Source organism: Takifugu rubripes, chromosome 8, assembly GCF_901000725.2.
Source record: "Takifugu rubripes chromosome 8, fTakRub1.2, whole genome shotgun sequence".
Lineage (NCBI taxonomy): Eukaryota > Metazoa > Chordata > Actinopteri > Tetraodontiformes > Tetraodontidae > Takifugu > Takifugu rubripes.
The window spans coordinates 7,027,785-7,047,000 of record NC_042292.1 but is presented as its reverse complement, the minus strand read 5'-3'; the positions used below and the strand labels follow the sequence as shown (position 1 = coordinate 7,047,000).

Below are 19,216 nucleotides of genomic sequence, written 5' to 3'. Positions count from 1 at the left end.
ATTTTTTTAAGTGGGAAGAAGTGAACACTTTTTATAGTCATACCCCCTTATTACTTCTCCATGTAAATACGTAATCAACATTAACATCAAAACAAATATACACTACAAAACATAAACCCTATCAATATACACAACAAAATATACACTATACATATTTAAATCATTCATCAAGACATCTATTTAACATTCAATGCTTTAGGACAATGACGAAAGAAAATAAGGAATGTCATTTGAGTATTTAACCATTAATTTGCGTGTTTGCTGTTGCTCGATAAGAGTGTTTGTTCAGTCTAATCGAGCAGCCTACTCCAAGTTGGCCTAGTGGCTCCGTCCAATTAGACTTTTTGTCTCTCCTGTGACGTTATTCCTGTCGCCGTGACAATTGCATGCGAATTAAAAACCATGGAAAGCTGGCGGTGACGTCATTCGGAGCCACCTTTTCGGACAGCCAATCAGGACCTTCCTTATTGAGGAGTCGGTAACTCTGCTGACACATTTCCTATTGCCGCCGCACCAGTGCAATGCCCAGCCTGCAACATTAGCCAGCGACTTTCTCTCCGCTTCCATAACCCTCCAGTGGGGCGACCGTTCCTGGTTTTAAACAAGCTTTTTTCCCCCCTTCGCTTCTCTCGAACGCGCAGCGTCGGATTTCCGGACATGCCGAACATCGTGCTTTTCAGCGGGAGCTCGCACCACGATCTGTCCCAGAAGGTAGCCGATCGGCTGGGGCTGGAACTGGGGAAGGTGGTCACGAAGAAGTTCAGCAACCAGGAGACATGGTGAGTGCATTCGGGCTGCGTGCGCGACGCCACCCGCGCAGTTGTCCGGCGACGGACGCGCGTTGTGATGGTGCGTCTCCGCACAGGCGTCGGAATCACATGGGGGTCGCTTAGCTCGATGCTAACAATAGTTTACTACGGAGCGGGCAGCTCTCGACTACCGACACGTGATCCGCTAGCATCATGTAAACACACCCGGCTAGCACGCTCGCAGCACGCGTCCGCGGCACCTCCGTCGGCCACGTAGCCTTTTTGGTCATCTTTGGCTAATCGCACCAGGTTGCATGAGGGGTTACACTTAACCAGACCCGCTGAACCGGACGATATTCGATGTTACGTAACGTTCCGCTTCCCTCTCACCAGCGAGCTAACGACGTGTGTTCCCCGTGTGAGGGAAGTCAAGTGTGGAGCCGAAGTTAACACCAGCGCCCCGAACCCGTTCTGCCATTTAAGTACCTTATTTGTGGGTGGAAATAGTGCAGTGTGGCACCAAAGAAGCCCCCGGGGCGCCGGCCTGATTCTGTTAGAAAACTATTCGCATGACCAAAATTTGGATTAAAAAAAACCATGCGGCCGTTTACGATACTAGCTGCACCTTTACACACCCTAGTGTCTCATTTATGCCGAAAATGCAGACAAACCTGGGAAGAGTTTGTCCGAGAATGTGCGGTGCTTAACCTGTTGACCTTACATGCGCATATATGCGTAAGGACAACGCAAAGGTGACGATGTTTAACGAATTGTAAAACAGCGTCAGCTATTACATCGCTATTAAGTATTCTCTGTTAAAGGTTAGCAGAATAAAGGACTCGCCGATACCTCGTCCCGATCCGATACTTTTGCAATTTGGTGGGAACAACAATAAACAGATCTATGCATCACTATTTAGTCATACGTCTAGTAACTTACTATAATTTACTGGTTGACCTACTTTGGGGTGCTAGTAGAACAAACGTGCTGAAATTTTGTACATTGGTCAAATCTGGTGGAAAATATCACTACTTTTGGGTAGAAATAGCAGCCTTTTCTACAGCCCTGTAAGCATTTGAGAGCAGCTTTAATTGTTCTTTGAACATTGGTATTAAAGAATTGTGCTGGGTCCTTGTTTCCTGGGTAGCGAATCACGTTCGCCATGTGGGAGGCGTGGTTTTCCTTCCCACGGTACAAATGCCTGTCTTCATTTGCTCCTCCCACTTTGCCAGCTTTTCATATGTGCCTAGCCTAGCGGCAAGTGTGGCGGTGTAACAGTGGCTCACCGCCACGCCGTTGCCCGAATGGGGTGCCCACGCAATGTCTTCATCGGTGACATTCAGGAAGAGCCTTAATGATGCTTCTAGCACCAGTCAGCTGTTTGTTTCAGTGCGCCCACTCTCTGCTTTCCACAAATGTGTGTTTTTAACGCATCGGTGATGTGGATCTTTTACAGCCGATTTCAATCCTCTGATCATGGGATTTGATCAGGGACGCCCCTGTAGTTAAGCCATTTATTGAGTGCAGTCAGCGCACCCATCACATGCTTTTAATGTCCGCTTATTAGTTCAGTAATGTACAACATGCCAACAATCTGTTCAGCCTCGGCATCGTACGATCTTCAATCAGGCATTTCTGTCTGCCTCTAAGCTCAGTAGATGATTTTTAATGATGGCCTTACATACATTACAACACAGTTTGACTTGACTGTACTTCTACCTTTTAGATTTGGTGAAGGTTGTGAGTTCAAAGGGCATTTCATGGAGTGTGTTTTCTGCCCCCGTCTTTCTGTTGGACACTTAAATAAGCATTGACTTGACATGACGCATCCTTTTTCCTCACCTCATTCCAGTTTGTGCTTGTAAAGGTGCCTTGACTGCTTTTACCCCATATCTGTAATCCAAAGGGAATTCTGAATATGCAGCCTGAGCCTTTTCTCTGCTGGAAACACGGTTGTTTTCAGTGGCACCAGAACAAAACATGATTTTTCTCATTCTGTGGTGGTGAGAAAGTGAAGATGATAACAGCTCTTCCCACAGCTCAGGCCAGTGTTTTCCAGATGTCAAGGACCAATGGAGCTTGATAACCTGCCTGTGAATACAACTGTGTAGGACTCACTAAACATCTGAACAATGTTAATATTATTAATTCTGATCAATTTGCAGTGCTACTTCTACTTTGCGAGAAATAGGTCCTGTTAAAAAAGTTTTTAAAGATATACGGCTGCTGTGGATGGAAAAGACGGTGTATAAATATGCTCAAGTGTGTTTAAAAATGAACCACCCAAAATATAATGTGTGCTTTGTCTGTTAGTCTTTCCTTTCCATCGATCCAGACTGATGGTTCAATATAGCCGCAGTGCCTTTGGGCAACAATTTCGGGACGTTTGCAGACAGATATTTGATTTTTGGCCTCTCTTACATAAATAAAGCCCTGCCAATGTGCACCTGTCAGTGGCGTTTAGGGAAAAAATGTAACGGGCCCAAACTTGTCAGATGATGTTTCAGGAAGCAGTTTTCACTTTCAGACAAATTTAGCGGTCAGTAAAATTGTCACTGATTATTAATCTTTGGTTATTTATTTCTCACTGAACAGCGTGGAAATCGGGGAAAGCGTACGTGGGGAGGATGTATACATCGTGCAGAGCGGCTGTGGTGAAATTAACGACAACTTGATGGAGTTGCTGATCATGATTAACGCCTGTAAGATCGCCTCCTCGTCCCGCGTCACCGCCGTCATCCCCTGCTTCCCATACGCCCGGCAGGACAAAAAAGACAAGGTAAACTCACGAGCTCATGCACCCACGCAAAAAAAAACCCCCAACAATTTCTCATAAACAGCAAGTATAACCACAAAACCTGAGCTAACAAGTTAGCCTTATGCTAACAAGTTAGACTTATGTAGGTATGTCTCCCTCTACCTAACAGTAAAGGTCATGTGTTTGGAGGTGAACAGTCCCTTCATTTTCCACCAGCTTTGTTTTTTTTTTACACTCAGTAAATGTCATTGACTGTGTGTGTTTGCTTTGTAGTTAGATGTTTACATTATAACTAGTTTACCCATCCTTTATTATGGTTCAATGCCTTTTGATATGCATAAATTAGACATACCAGCAGACTTAAACCTGTTCACACAAGCTTCTGACGGTGTATCAGCGGGTGTATCGCCTGCCAAATCCAAATTTCCCAACCCAGTCTCTTCATTTCCTCTGAAGCAGCTCATCCGGCAATTCCAGGTAGTTGAGTGTTTGGTCAACAAACCCCGGAGCCCCGCGTCTGATGTTTGAGCAAAGAAGCCAGCAGCTGCAACGTAGGTTACAACTAACCGCAAGCTCTGTTTATTTTGTCTTTGTGTCTAAACCAGAGTCGAGCACCAATATCAGCCAAGCTGGTGGCCAACATGCTGTCTGTGGCCGGCGCTGACCACATTATCACCATGGACCTTCACGCCTCACAGATCCAGGTACTCGTACACGTCGGTCTGGATGACCTAAAACCTGTTTTGTCCCAGAGCCTTGCAGATTGTTTTGAGTCCCTCACTCTGCCTCTCAGCTTATCATACCCTGGCCTTTTCCAGTTCCTGGTTGTACAAATGAAACTAATTTTTGTCAGATGTTTATGAAAGTAATTTGTCTGTGTTATCTATGTCATCTTAATTGGCTACATTACATTTAAGTGGAAATGTCGCTTTTTTTCCAGGGATTTTTTGACATTGCTGTAGACAATCTTTACGCTGAACCTGCTGTTCTTAAGTGGATTAAAGAAAACATCCCGGAGTGGAAAAACTGCATAATCGTTTCCCCGGACGCAGGCGGAGCCAAACGGTGAGCCCCCAGTGCCCAGATGACGCGCTGGAACTCATTACGAAAGGAACGCCACTTCATTTACTTCCCTTGTGTTCTTTGTGCAGTGTGACATCCATCGCCGACCGCTTGAACGTGGATTTTGCCCTCATCCACAAAGAAAGGAAGAAGGCCAACGAAGTGGACCGCATGGTCCTGGTGGGCGACGTCAAAGACCGCGTGGCCATTCTGGTGGATGACATGGCCGACACCTGCGGCACCGTCTGCCACGCTGCCGACAAGTCCGTGCCAGCGAATGAAGTGCCTCGCCGTTTGGCCAGCGACAAAATGATACTCAGCCACTAACAGTGTGATGTCTGTTTTCAGGCTTATCGACGCTGGTGCCATCAAAGTCTACGCCATCCTCACTCATGGCATTTTCTCCGGTCCTGCCATTTCCCGCATCAACAGTGCCCCATTTGAGGCTGTGGTGGTGACCAACACCATCCCCCAGGAGGAGAAGATGAAGGCGTGCCCCAAAATACAGGTACGTTGTTAGACGTTGGGGAATGTACCAAAGTCATCGAGGGGGTGGACACTTGTTTAATTTTGGGCTGCGGTTTCTCCAAAGGTCATTGACATCTCCATGATCCTGGCAGAGGCCATCAGGAGAACCCACAATGGCGAATCAGTGTCCTACCTCTTTAGCCACGTCCCCTTGTAAGGTACAAAACAAGGCAAGCACCTCCGCCCCACCTACGGCCCCCCTCTCTCTGCTTCTACTGTCGGGCCAATCGTCTGGGATCGCGCCGCCACAAATCCTCCAGAAAAAGCTTGAAAATCAGCCTGGTGGTTTTTGACTAAACCCATGTGACTGTTTTAAGGTCACGCCCACACATTTATCAGACATTTTCCACCTGGAGTGAATCTTTGCTACATTCTCGAAAGACCAAGTTTGTATTTATACATTTCCCTTATTTCTTTTTTGCCAACATTAAATAGCCAAAGCCTGGCCTCCACTTTAACCAAAGGGTCTGTAATGTAACAGTTTGTATTATTTGTACCTCATTAAACTATAAAATTATACATTCCACTGTTTTTTGATTACTGATAATTTCCCCCCTTTTTGCTTAAAATATAGTTATAATTGTTCACCTTTCCCCTGCTGAACTATTTGCATAACAACTGTTTATGAAAGTATTAAACTATTTGTCTTAGGGCTGTGACTTGCTAATGCTTTAATGGCTTGCAGTCGTGTGCGCCACGGTCATTGTGCTGCAGATGGAGCTGCATCACAAGTTAAAGTGTGTGGATGTGTCTGCAGACAAAGCAGTGAACACACTTGTCCTTCTTTTTTATTCAGCGAATGTGCTGATGAACACTAACCTGTGTCATTTTTGCCAACATTTATCCTACAAAATTGGCTTTGTGAACTGTCTTAACAGGCCAGTTGTTGATTTTTCTAATGTGAAGTCTAGTGGGCTTTGTACCCACGATCTAAAAGGTCACAAACACAAATTGAGCCCAGAGTTTAATACTAGTGTTATAATTTCTATCAAAATGACATTAATTGTCATGATGGCTGTAATGGGTCACTTGAGTGCTAATGAGACAGATTTCATTTATTTTCCTGAAGGTGACTTTAAAATGGTGAAAAAGTGATATAAATCTTTTTTATATGTAACACTTTACGGCTGTTTCTTTGACAATAAAGCTTTGACAATGGATTACATGTCACATAACTGCTTCATATAACTGGAAACTATCTAAGAGATGACTTGTTCACACCTGAGGCATTTTATGTATTATATAAGTATATGGAATCAGAATTTTGAAATACTTGTAGGATTCAAATTAGTATTTTCTGCAATGGATATTCTAAACTGATAATACATCCTGTTTTAGAAACGTTTTAAACATTCAAGAGCTTCTAAAGCTCGTCATTTGTATTCCATATTCTAATTTACAACCCCCCCCCCCCCCCCCCCCCCGACAAAATTGCAAAAACGTGCATTTCACTTTTAAATAAAACATTAAATGAATTCTATTTACATTTACGTCTTTATAGCTGGTAAGCTAGCAGAGGCTATAAGCTAAGATCTTTTGCGCATGCGTACATGACGCAGACATTTTTTGTTCTCTTTGTTTCAAGTCATTTAGAAGAAAGTGTCGACGCCATTGAAGCTTCTAAAAACTTTCATTGAGTATAAAAACCTCGTCAGCTGACTTGCCATCGGAAATTAAAAGAGTGAGTTGTGTTTTTTTAAATTATATTACCGTATTTGACGTTACAGAAATTAACCACCAGGTGGCGCCACGTCCACGGGAATGAGCAGCTGCCGGCAGCTTGAAGTCATGACAAATAATGAGGCGCTGAAATCACGTTTTCTCAATTAAACACAGCTGAAATAATTGGGATCTTTTTCAACCGAAGCAGATGTCGTCATTGTAAACACAAGCGCGCATTTGTGCCTCATTAAATCGTCACCATGAAGCCCGAGGTGTGGCATTCAGCACAAACAGCGGTGCCACGCAGAAATAGTTTATTCACATTCATGTTCTAAAAAAATGAAGATGACACTTTGCGGCGAATTGAGGGAATTTTTCAGCGATTGACTTCATGTTCGGGGACGTGAGGCTTGGATCCGTCCAGCAGGGGGACGCGGAGGACGGGAACTGGTGATGTCAGATGTCATTAGCATATTTCTGACTATATCTGAAGCTGCGCAAAGACGCGACGCTATTGCTGCAACACACCGACTAGAGATCTACCAGCCGTCAGAAGACACTTTGGTAAGCACGTTTCCTCCGATTCCTTTCCTTTTCCAGCTCCGTGCGCTGCTGTCGGCCTGTGAACATTCGTGTTTATGGCTGCAGTCCGAGCACCGGGAATTACCGCCGTTAATTAGCGTCTTTTTTTTGCCACACGTGTATCTGCGTATTTCCATTTCATGAGTTCGGGGACTGTTTGCAGTCGCATTTCGCTGCGGTATCGAGCGTGACATGTGGACTGAGATTGCGTGATTGTGTCTTTGTCCTGTTACGCGCGTTCATTAGCGGGATTCCTTTGTTGCGCCATGCGCCGCGTTCGAAACGATGTTTTCCTTCCACTCGGATCATTGATGAGGGGTTGTTTCCCCCCAATCATACGGTGAAATAGTGGAATTGAAACCGGGATATATATTTATTACTTTGCCCCCCCCCCCCCCCCACTTTTTTTCTTTGCCCGAGCCGAGCAGCCGGTGCCAATCTGGGCGGTGGTCCCTCCAGTTTACGCCCCAAGAGGGGAGAAGAACGTGACAAGTGAATATGCGGATGTTGCACAGGAAAACCAATGGATGGGGGGGATTAACACCCTTTTAATCTACCTATATTTGCTTTTAATTAAATTTTGGGTTAAATGGCGCACACTTGTGCGCGATTTCTATTTTTCCCCTTTCGTCTGCCCAGCACGGGAACATCTATTGTTATGTAAATGCTGGGTTTGGACGCCTGGACTGGTTCCATTGTCTGGAACAGCCCGTCCACTGGGTGCAGTGTCCCCGTGCGTGCGTGCGTGCGTGTGTGTGGGTTGAGTAACGGGGTAGACAGCAGTCGAATCCCACTGAGCAGAACAAAAGAATGCAGCTGCGTGCGTAGGAAGGGGGAAATGGTGGATGCCCAGCTCTGCTGAGATTCCAATCCAGAGTTCATTTACCATCGGAACATGTGATAACAATATATTCATGCTCTACTTTGTTGCGCAACGCGCCCAGAATTCACGCTTGCCTGCTCACTTGCAGATCTGCAACAATGAGTGACAAGCCAGACGTTTCAGAAGTCACCAACTTCGACAAGTCCAAGCTGAAGAAGACGGAGACCCAGGAGAAGAACCCCCTGCCCTCGCAAGAAAGTAGGTCTCGCGTCCAACAGCTGCCACATTGTCTCCGGCGTTTGATTCGGATCCTCACCTCTCCCGTTTCTTTCCACAGCCATTGAACAGGAGAAGGCGGCATCGTGAAGCCCCTCCCATCATGCACTGTACACCCCTTTCCTCCCACATTGCCTTGTTTCAGTCACTTCCTTTTAGCTGTATAACCTTGTAACCGAAAATTATGAAAACAGTAACCAAGCTGCACAGCCTGTAAGATGGATGATGCCTTTGTCAGGGCGGCCGAGCCCCGTTGCCCCCTTCCTCCAATCCCGTCCTAACAAATGCCACCTTCACACCCGTCTTTGTCGGAGATGAGGAGGATCTGTCTGAGGCAGGGGGGACTGCACAGGGTCCAGAACACCACCTGAACAACATGGAGCAGACAAGCCCGTCAGGGACCAGGGCGTGGCCCGCATCCCAGGAAGCAAGTCTCGCCAACCACCGACTTCCTGTGTGGCTCCTTTCTCGCCAAAGCAGAGGTGTCCAGCTTTTTTTTTTTTTCTTTTTTCCAATTTTTGGAAAATGCACAACTTTGTACGTTGGCCAAAATGTAAATGCCCCCCAAATCTGATATCGTCTATCACATTGGTTTGTTTTTGTATGTACATGAGGATCAAAAACCAAATCGACTGATTCCATCTCGAGCGACGCTCAAATGGACATCTGATAATTTACGGTTAAACTTTCACATCCTTTTGTCAAGAGTGATATGGGGTTAGCTTCAGTGTTGCAATCATTCGAGTTGTCAGAGGAAGAAAAAAAAACCTTCTGCCAGTAATTGATTCCATGTGTTTGCTTTTAACCGTAGATAAATTCTTGACTTCAGCGATCACATTACTCTGCCACAGACCATTACCAGAAATGGACATTGGTGAAACGTTGTAATAAAAAATGTTGCTAAAGAAACGACCTGCCGAGTGCTTTTTCCACGCGTCATGTTTGTGACGTTCATACATGGTCCTAAACTACAGAATGTTTCTCTTTATTTACGCCAACCTTCTGAGTGCATCTGGGCCTGCTGTGTGTCTCCTGGTCAGTGGTGGCTTATGTTGCTGTACCCTGGTCCAAGGTACACACTGCAGCTCAGCAGATTTAGTCAGTCCATGGCCCTAAATTAGCCACCACTTAATGTCATTAGCTCCCAGTTTAATCGGCATGCATCACCGCATCTACTGTGTAGATTTATTGTGTCACATTACTGGTTGCTCTAATATGATAGACAACTTCATGGATAGCTAAGAATATTGAATGTGCTGTACATCTATAATACTGTATTAATTTCAGGTAAATGTAATTGGCCAGTTGAATATAATACTAATCAGTGTGTTTGGTGTGTGTACGCCATGCATGGAAATTGTTCCTCTAATCCATGTGTAAGAATTACTAGAAGTATTAGCTCATCTTTAGTGTGAACGGTTTGATTTTCTTCCCGCGTAAGCAAATTTAACGTGTATGCGTCTATTATTGAGGTTTCCCATCTATCTTTCCCTGGTTGGGATGATATGACCGGTTGAAGGCTACAAAAGGTTCTGTAAATCGCACACGTTACTCTAATTGGATTGCTGTTAAGCCAGTTGCTCTTAATAGGGCATTAATCTGTGGTGACGGAGGAGGGCTAGATGTGGGGGGTCAGTAGGCTAGTGCAGGGAGACCTGGCCTTGGGGGCCCTCCCTCAGATGGGATTAACGCCTCCCCCTGCCTCGGAGCTCCCCGAGAAAGTGATGGAGAATTTAAGGTGGAGCAGCTGAAGGGGTGGAGTCGCCCCCTCTGAATGTCTCCTGTGGGCTGATGGGTGTTCTGCCTGGTAACCCGTAGCAACAACTGCTGCTGAGTCACTTCCTTGGCGTTGGGCGGTCGTTGCTCGTGTGGAATACACTGGGGATTTTGAGCGCAGCACATTGAGTTCTGTTGTCTGTGTTTATTCACGTGTGACCATCTGTCCCATAGGCTTGTGATGACCAAGTGCAGGAGGATGAACTGTTTAAGGCAACACAACTGTTGTGCGTGTTGGGCCACAGACAGCGTCTGTACAAGGAGCCTGACCTGTGTGCTGTGTGGGTCCCACAATGTTAAACATACATAGCATTTTTAGATTCAGGAAGCTGATTTATTTTTAACTGCATATCCTCTCTAAAAAAATACAATGTTTTTTTCTTTCAGTTAGCTTGTGGGCAACTCAATGAGCTTCCGTCAGCTGATGTTTGACATACGAGATAGGAGACGTTGCACCTCGTCAGCATGACCTTGTTAGCGTTGTTATTGTGAGCATGTTAACGTTGTTCTCGTGAACACTGGTGTCACTAAAATGGCTGCTGTCTTCAATGAATAGCTCAATTGTTGGCCAAGAGACACACAAACAGAGAAAAATCTTATGCCCTCTTGTTGTCTGTGTTGTTATCCACAGGTATTCAGGTGCAGTCAATTATCTTTCCCTTTCTCACTGACAGGGACAAACAGAGGGTCCTCTGTGGATCGCCATGGCAACTACTCACTCAGGAGTTAAATTGGAGGTTTTGCAGTGAAGCAGGATGCCCAGACATGAAAGCCTGGCCGTTAGCATAAACAAATACTTATGTATTTTGTGCAGTAGCACAAAAGTGAGCATCAAAGTGGCATCAATGCCAGCAGACGAGTGGAAATAAAGAACAGATGGAGGGTAACCAAATGTTAGCTCCACCCAGCAAATATCCAACAGTTGTTCCTTCTCTGCTGCTGCATTTGAGGTCATCGGACCCAAATGTTCACCACCGCTGACATATGGCAATGACAAGCACATGAGGTATGAGAAGCCAAAGGTCAAGGGGTCAATGGTCTTATCTAATGGGTTGGGGCAGTAGGATATGAGTGCCATTTGATATGACTCTAAAAGCTAAGAAAATGAATCAGTTCTGAAGGTGGATTAGCTGAGGAATCCTAGCGACAATGGAAGCCAGAATAGAACCAGTCATCTTACTAGCTTTTTTGTTTCCTAGCGTAGCAAAAACTTGTGTTTCACACATTACTTTTTGCCTGTGCTGAGTCCAGGAGGGCTCACCGACAACATACAATATTTAAATGTTGGATCTCCAAATGTTTCCCCAGTCACGATATGTCCAGCTCCTTATCTGGAATTACAAAAAAACAAAAACCAGGCCCTAGCTTTTTTGTAGCACTTATCAGAACAAAAGCATCATGTTTACACACAGTGTACGTAGCAACACCCACGAGCAACAGTGGAGCCTGCGAATTGTCCGTTAACCGCTATATGATACAATTCACCACCTAATTTCTAAAAAATTAGCGAGCATGCTCAGAGAGCATCAAAACGCGCAGGCACGGTCCATATTCCGGGGGCTGAGCACCCGTCTGTCTTTCGGGTTGATTATCAGAGACATGCTCTAATAGTCCGGCCCCAGGTGGGGGCTGGATCAATGCCGTGTAAATGGTGTTGACATCCACCATTGCATGCAGACGCATTAGCCAAAGCGTTCGATTCGGGTGCACGCAGAGCAGAGCGCAGCACATCATAGTGCGTTCGCTCAGAAACCACTGTGACTTGATGAGGATGCCCTGGAAACGTGCACTCCCACGAGAGAGAGTGTGAGTACGAGGGAGACCCCTGCAGCAGCACGCGTGCGAGCGACACGTACAGTCAGACTCCGGCCTCCTTTGTCCATCCTTGAGGTAGAAACATGGAGATGCTCTTTGGAGCTTCTCCCCAGAGGGTTGATCCAGAGCGACAGTGTTGACATTTCCCCTCAGCTCCTCCCCCCTCGCTGCAGGCAGATGTAGGCCACTACTTCCCCTCAGATATTGCTTTTGCAAAAAAATAAATTGCCTGTAATCTCCTAAAATACAAAGTAAAACTGTTTTTTTTCCAAAAATAATCCAAAATGTGCTGATCATTGTTTCACATAGATAAACTGAAACATTGCATTTGAATGTGGGAGGTTGTATTTTTGTGTTTTTTCATGGCATAAAAACTGCAGTGAATGGAAAAAGTAGCCCAAATGCATGTTTAAAAAATAAATGAAGCATTTTCATAAAGCTCCATCATGCTCCACACATGGATTCAGATGAATTCTTCATGCACTTCCAGAGGTGGCGACTAAGATTTCAACCAATTTAAACTACAGTATCTAGTCGTAAAATATTGAATAGAGCATCAGTTTTATTGAATCCAAAAAGAATGGAGGCTCCTGATTTTCCAAGGCCGGGTTGCTTCATGAAGGAATGTTGATCATGAGTGTTAATTACACCCGAGGTCCCAGAGGGGAGCTGCTCAACCCACTGAAGAGTCACAGCGTTGGCCTCGTCTTGTCCTCACCTCAGTGCAAATATGAGGACACTGCAAAGTAGTTTGCAAGCATGTTTTTCTCTGTTTGAATTTATATATAATATCATTGAGATTAGAGAAACCTCTACTTTTGAGCCTTGTGCAAGCACTTGCATCTTCCTGTTACCTAATAACATATGGCCACTTTCACAGCAGCGCACATCCTCACAGAAGTGTAACCTCAAGCTTTAAGCCAGGGTGAGACATTCAGTCTTCTATTAGGAACTTCAGCCTGGAGATGCATCAGGTGACTTCCAGGCCAGAGTCAGTTCAGTGGGACCGGATGCAAATATATGGACGCCGACACGGCGAGGTCTCTGCTGCAGCTGCCTTTGTCCTGCTTGTTCTGGGAGCATTTTCACTTCATTTTTTATCAGTGAGTGAAATACAAGTTGAATCTGCTGGATTCAGGTCAAATGATTCACTTGACCATGTGTTCACAGAGATACTTTTATAAGAGCCATTAGGTTTGGTTTTTTGTGTACTTCATACTATCTTTCACCTCATTATCTGGATGCCCCGAGGTTAATGACAACATCATCCTGCTCAAAACCGTCTAGCCTACTTCTCCTTATCTCCTTTTCTCTTTAGGGCTTCAGTAAAGTCTCCTCATGCTGTTATGTCACATGTGGGATGAGACTTGCAGAACTGCCCAGTGTTGGCCTAAAGGCTCCGTTGCACAACACTTTTCTGCTTTCTGAAGGGTCACGTCACCTCAGGTACAAGCGAGTGACGTGTTCAATGGTGGGCAATATTCATGCGCATAATTTGTTAGCTCAGGGAATTTGGCACCGTTGACCAAAATGTATTTAAACAGGGGTGTCACATGCAGGATGATGATGGCACCTATAGTGTGTCTCCTATCTGAGTTGTTTGCCACGGTGTTTACTTTTTAAATTTCCCCTTATTGAGGACAGTCTGCTGGTGATAATGGCTGTTAACATGGCAGTGAGTCACACTGTGCCAAGGTCGACCCCAAGCTGTGTCAACAGTGGCAAAAAGAGAGAGAGAGAGAGAGAGAGAGAAAGCCTCCACTCTTCCAGAGCCATCATTCAAGCACACAGGAAAATATTTATTCTTTTCAGGCAAGTGACTACAAAAAGACGCCACGAAATAAATCCCAGTTGGAATTGGCATTACATGAGAAGACTTAGATTTACTTGGCATGAAGGTTGTGTTCAGAGAGGCTTCTGATTAGAGTTTTGGATGTTAGACTTTACACCAAAACCAAAAAGAGCTGAATTGAATCGGAGTTAGCATGTAAGCTAGCTCTGACCACAATCTGCCAGGTCAGTGTGAATGTTGAAATACAACAGCTTTGATGGAAAGCCTGGTTTTGTTGTGACCGTTGCAGTAATCCGGACACACAAGTTGTTTCTGCATTGTATTGAACCGCTAATGCCTCATACCAACACAATCATTCCCTCATTGTCTGATCCCAACAGCTCTAATGATATACAGGACGGCTTCCTTGGAACTGAGATTCTCTCTGTTTACCAAACTTCAGTCCCTTGTGCACAATCCGCCCAGGACACAATGTAGCCTTTTCTGTCATCTGGTAGGGACAAGGACACAGATGTGCACAACACGAAACCTTCGCTTTCCAGTCTGTCCAGGAATCCACGGAATCCAGGACCACATGTTGTTTTGACTTAAGGAAGTGTCTTGTCTGATTGCAGTAGCAAGTAACAAATGTTATCACAACCCACCATAAGGTGGTGAGCATAATGGGCACCTTCATACCATGTGCATGAGGATATTAGAGATTCTTTTTTTGTTTTGTCACGTTAGTCAAAGGCCAGTTCAAAGGAAATTGTTAATATGACCACAGCGGGACAGATTTTCGATTTAGAGTTTCTTCATTCACTTTTGATTTAATGTTGAGACAAGGAAACTCATCCTTCATCCAGGCTGTGTTTTCGTTTGAGGCCATGTTGCTTTGAGAAAGTTATTAACTCTCATCCAATCTCCCGCATTGCTGAGCCCGACCTTTGACCCCACTGTGGTTGGCAGTTGAGAGAATCCAATTTCTAAAGACGGATCAACTGACTATGAGATTTGCTATCATTGAAATGTGCTGCAGTTTCATCTGGAATCAATTCATTTTGTCTCAGTCAACAACAAAAAAAACCCCAAAAGAACAACAGCACTGCAGAAAAGCTTTTTCTTTTCTAATCTTAGACAATATTTGGGTCTCCAGGGGTTTTTTCTTGCCCCATATGGAGAATCGAGCACTGACAGCAGCCAAGTTTCGCTCAGCAACCTCAGCCCTTCTGCACATAACAGCACAGTTCAGTTTATGATAAACAGTCATTTAAGTCCAAAAGGGCAAGTCTAAGAGCAGAGTTTGTTTTTAAATAGCCTTTTCTAGCTGAAACGTCAGTCAGGAATGACAGCTTATCAATACCACGCCTCACACTGCAAAGTAGTTTTTATGGAGCTGGAAAACTCCCCTGATTCTAAAAAACATGCCTCTGATTTGGAAGCATGCTAACTAAGAATGCTAGCATTACTACTAAATCATGGCTGTAATCACTTAGGATTAAATATATATTTTTTTAATTTGCCAGCCATACAATATGCAACATAACACTATAATAGTTTTAAAGTTTGCAGCACCATCACACAGTGGCTCATTCACTGTCTCCATGGCAACAGACATGGTAACTTGTCTGACACTCACGACTGCACCAAATGGATCTGAACAGTCTCATGTTGGGAGAGTTATTACTACCTGCTTAAAACATGCAGGAAGAGAAATTCTGCAGTGTTGTCTGTTTACTGAAATTAGAAATACATCGTCAGCAAACTATTAAATCCACAGTGCAGTTGCACGTAGCTCCCTATCAGTGGTTAAATATTCTGTAAAAAAAAAAATAAAAGTGCTACGGTTGACAGTTATTGCTCTACTTATCAAAAAGTTCCCACTGTTACTCAGTGATATTGGACTAGAAATTCAGGTTAACAACCCATCAATAAAGATAACAAGACCTGAATAACTGGAGAGCTGTGTAGTAATTGTGAAAGTGTACTAACAGGCTGTTGTTGTGGCTGTTTTTCTTGGAGATTAAGCAACTGAGCCACTGGATTATTGCGTCCGTGGATATTATGACTTAGTTTTTGAAACGCAAGAAGGAACAATAACAGCCATCTCTTTATAATTTAGAAGGGTTATGGGTAAATCAGCCATCTCTCAAGGTCTCAGCGTGTTATTATATCCTTCAAAACAAGGCCAGCTCAACTGTTGTCGCTGCTGCGTGAGGAAGTCAGTGAACTGATTGCTCTTCCTGTTTTTGGGTGCAAAAGCTACAGTCCGTTCTGCCAAGTTTCCCCATTCAAGCATCAAAGGTGAAGTGGTGTTGTTGGTCCAGATTAATGAATTATGGCGGTTCTGTTGGTAGAACAGTTGCGTTGGAGCCACAGATTAATCCCATGATAACAGATCAGAAACAACGTAGAAAAGGGCCGTGCACTGTTGATGAAAAGAAAAACAACTCTCACACGTGATTGTGAAAATATCAAAAACTCTTTGTCACTGACGCTGGTAATTAAGGTACTTGTGAGTTAGGTCAGCGGTTTCGGCGTCCTCAAAAATGCTTAAAGAATGTGAGCCGTTGCTGGGTGAACAGAATCCCAGATGGCAGAGATCCCCTCCATCTTTGCACTTGGATACAGCTGGTCCCTGTGTCTTTTTGTCTGCTGAGGCCCCCTCCAACATAAAGGCTTCAGTCAGACGTGTGCCTGCATTCCCTTGCCCACCCTCTCAACCCCCACCATCCCAGTCCAAGTTCGACTGGCCTCCTGCCCGGGTGAGCGCCAACTCGTCCGCTTTGTGTGCAGACGTGGCACATGACCAGTTCTGGCACCGTAGGCCCAGCTTCCAATGCCACCCACACCTCTATTGTTGGCCTGTGCTCCCTCAAAATCTTCTTGTCCCCAAACGTAGGCACAGCGCCAGGCCAGGACAACGGCAAACGCGGTGTCGTTGTGTTGGTGAGTCCTAAAGGCTTTGTCTGGCGTCCCAACGGGTACAGCGTGGCAGCTGTTGGAACTGTGTCAGAGCTAAGGCATATGTAGTCTGCTACTCTACTGCCCTTTACTGCAGTAGTTCCTTTAGTTCTACTTTTGTTTCACTGGATTACTCTACGTTAAAAGCAGATTATGCCCGCGCCCAGGCTCTTAATTCTAATTATTTGTTGTTGTGACGGTGATCCATGACTAATGATTTTTCTCACTGGGCTACATGATTATTAGCAGCGTGTATCCAGATAGCAAGCTAAACCACATCAGAGGGAAATAAAAACCCCTGCAGGCCTCCACTTCTGGAGCTGCTCGCTTCAGAATGTAAATGTTTAGCTTGGCGCCAGCAAAAGTGAGGTTTTCCTCCCAACTGTTACACAACAGACTAGCATCCCAGCGTAGCTCGGACTTTCCTGGGTCTATTCTTGAGTAACTGGTGAGGGTGAGTCGGGAATGTCAGATGTGTCACTAATGTGAAGGTGGTGAGATTACTGCCCTCTGAGATTAGAATCTGAGAGTACACGAAAGGCTGCGTTCAGCCAAAAGAGCTGCCCGAGTGTGCCTCTTCTTATTCGGTTCAGCAGGAGCGACTTGTTATGAACACGATCCACCTCTGTTGAGAACGGCGACAAAACAATATGAACGTTTGGTTTGGGAGGGGAAAAGAAAGGCTTCCACAATCTTAAAGAATCCTCCTCTCTTCCACCAAGCACCCTCCCCAGCGTCTCCTTCTTCTCAGAGGTCAGAGCAGGGTTGCTTCTCAGAGTCAGGCTCACCCTTGATCTTGTTCTTTCCATAACAAATCTTCCCAAAACACAAGAGCACTTCTTTGTCCGAAGAGCTACAAAACACTGAGACATGCAGAATTTGCGGCGCTCCATGCAGAGGTGTGGAGTGACGGGTTTTGGCATGTAACTATCCTGTTTTCCAGAAACATCCTCTCATTAAGTGGTGCAGTTGAGCTCGGCATGATCTGTGAGCAGTAAAACAGTGTAGGCTGTCAACAAAGTAAGCAGATGAAGACGAGGACGGTCCTCCTTGTTTATCCATACTACCTCCTGATATCAGTCATGACAACCATCGTGTGTTTCCTCTTGATTCTGTCTTAATCGGTGGACTGGACAGTTGTAAACACATCAATAACGTGTAAAGATGGACAGTTAATTTTTATGGATATAGTCTGGGTAATTTACTCCCCCTGGGTGTTTAAACTTCTCAGTGGCACCCTCATTTACAGTGAGGAGTTATGGTTTATAATCCTTTAAACATATGGGCGATCTGGACCAGGCTTTGTGCAAACAAGAGCAACTGTAAAGAGCATCCAAAGTGTGCAGCGTTTGAAGTCATGCGGCCTTTTAAAAGGAGCAGAGGTAAACAGCCTGGGCGCTGTTGACAATGCTACAATGAACGTAGGCAAATACAAGAGTGGTTTTAAAAAGCCTCATCCCCCCCGAGGCAGAGTTTTACAATACATTTACATTCCAAGATAACAGGTTGACAAGCTCAGACAGCAGTCATGAAAACTTCAGGGTCCCCTACAATGCACCATCTTATCTGTTTTCCAGCATCTGATATGTAAACAATAGGCTAATGATAGCGACCAGCAGCCTCATACATTCCAGAGTTCTCCAGGGACATCGCAGGAGAAAACATGTAGCCATTAGAAGTTAATCAATGTGCACAGTGAAGGGAAGAGCAGCACTAAATGGATTCTGTCTATCACACATCTATGTCACATAGGCTGGCCTCGGCTGTTTGGCTGCCCCGGAGGGTGAAATGGTGTATTGGGATTACAAGGCTGTACTCCCTCACAAATAGGACAAGTTGCACTTGACAAGTTGCACACTCGTTAAACCGGGCTTCATTTGTAGGATACTTCTAGTGCAGTGATGGATCACTTCGAGTATTTTAAGTAGAAGGGACACTGATGCGATCTTAAAGTCTTATATATAGAAGGTATAGCTAATACCTGGCACATTGTTTAGACAATTAGAACTAATGGATCAGCTCCCACTTCCCCAGTACTACAAGACATTCAGAAACACACCAAACACTGACCCTCATGCACCCAGGCGCACGCTCACTAATCTGCCCTGGCAATAAACCGATCAGCTACAACACAGCATTGCCAGATACTTCAGCTCGACAAGCAAGTCCTGTCACTCATGAGGCATATAACATGAGTCCTCGGGCTCGATCTTACGTAACAAAGATGGCGGTGTGTGACAGAGCTTGGAGGGATCCATCCAGTCTCTACTAGAGAGGCAAAACTCACATAACCCACCTTAATTGACATACATGCATGGTGGAAACTGGGTATTCTGATATCAACCTTATCGAGTCAGTACTGTCCATGTTAGTTTGACTTGTCTCTTGTATATCATAGGTTTATTTGTGCCAGGTTTTTAATTCAGAGTCTTCCTGCTGCTCTCTGTCAT

General features: G+C 44.9%; 1 protein-coding gene and 1 long non-coding RNA gene across 4 annotated transcripts; both read left to right on the top strand.

Annotated features, from left to right (window-relative positions):
- The first annotated feature begins 447 nt into the window (after positions 1 to 447).
- Positions 448 to 6,257, top strand: LOC101066493 (ribose-phosphate pyrophosphokinase 2). Of its 3 annotated transcripts, none has more exons than XM_029839832.1 (8): positions 483 to 779; positions 3,345 to 3,528; positions 3,967 to 3,984; positions 4,113 to 4,211; positions 4,448 to 4,572; positions 4,659 to 4,832; positions 4,918 to 5,077; positions 5,162 to 6,257. In XM_029839832.1, the coding sequence occupies exons 1-8, from the start codon at positions 658 to 660 to the stop codon at positions 5,252 to 5,254; spliced, it is 975 nt and encodes a 324-aa protein (XP_029695692.1). In that variant the 5' UTR covers positions 483 to 657; the 3' UTR covers positions 5,255 to 6,257. The 3 variants fall into 3 exon arrangements, with proteins under 3 accessions (XP_003966566.1, XP_029695692.1, XP_029695691.1); XM_029839831.1 differs by having other exon boundaries at positions 3,964 to 3,984; XM_003966517.3 differs by lacking the exon at positions 3,967 to 3,984 and having other exon boundaries at positions 448 to 779.
- A 1,005-nt stretch (positions 6,258 to 7,262) lies between these two features.
- LOC101066264 (uncharacterized) lies at positions 7,263 to 9,349 on the top strand. Its single transcript, XR_964709.2, has 3 exons — positions 7,263 to 7,323; positions 8,313 to 8,422; positions 8,502 to 9,349. It is a non-coding gene; the product is annotated as an uncharacterized lncRNA (long non-coding RNA).
- The last annotated feature ends 9,867 nt before the right edge of the window (positions 9,350 to 19,216 follow it).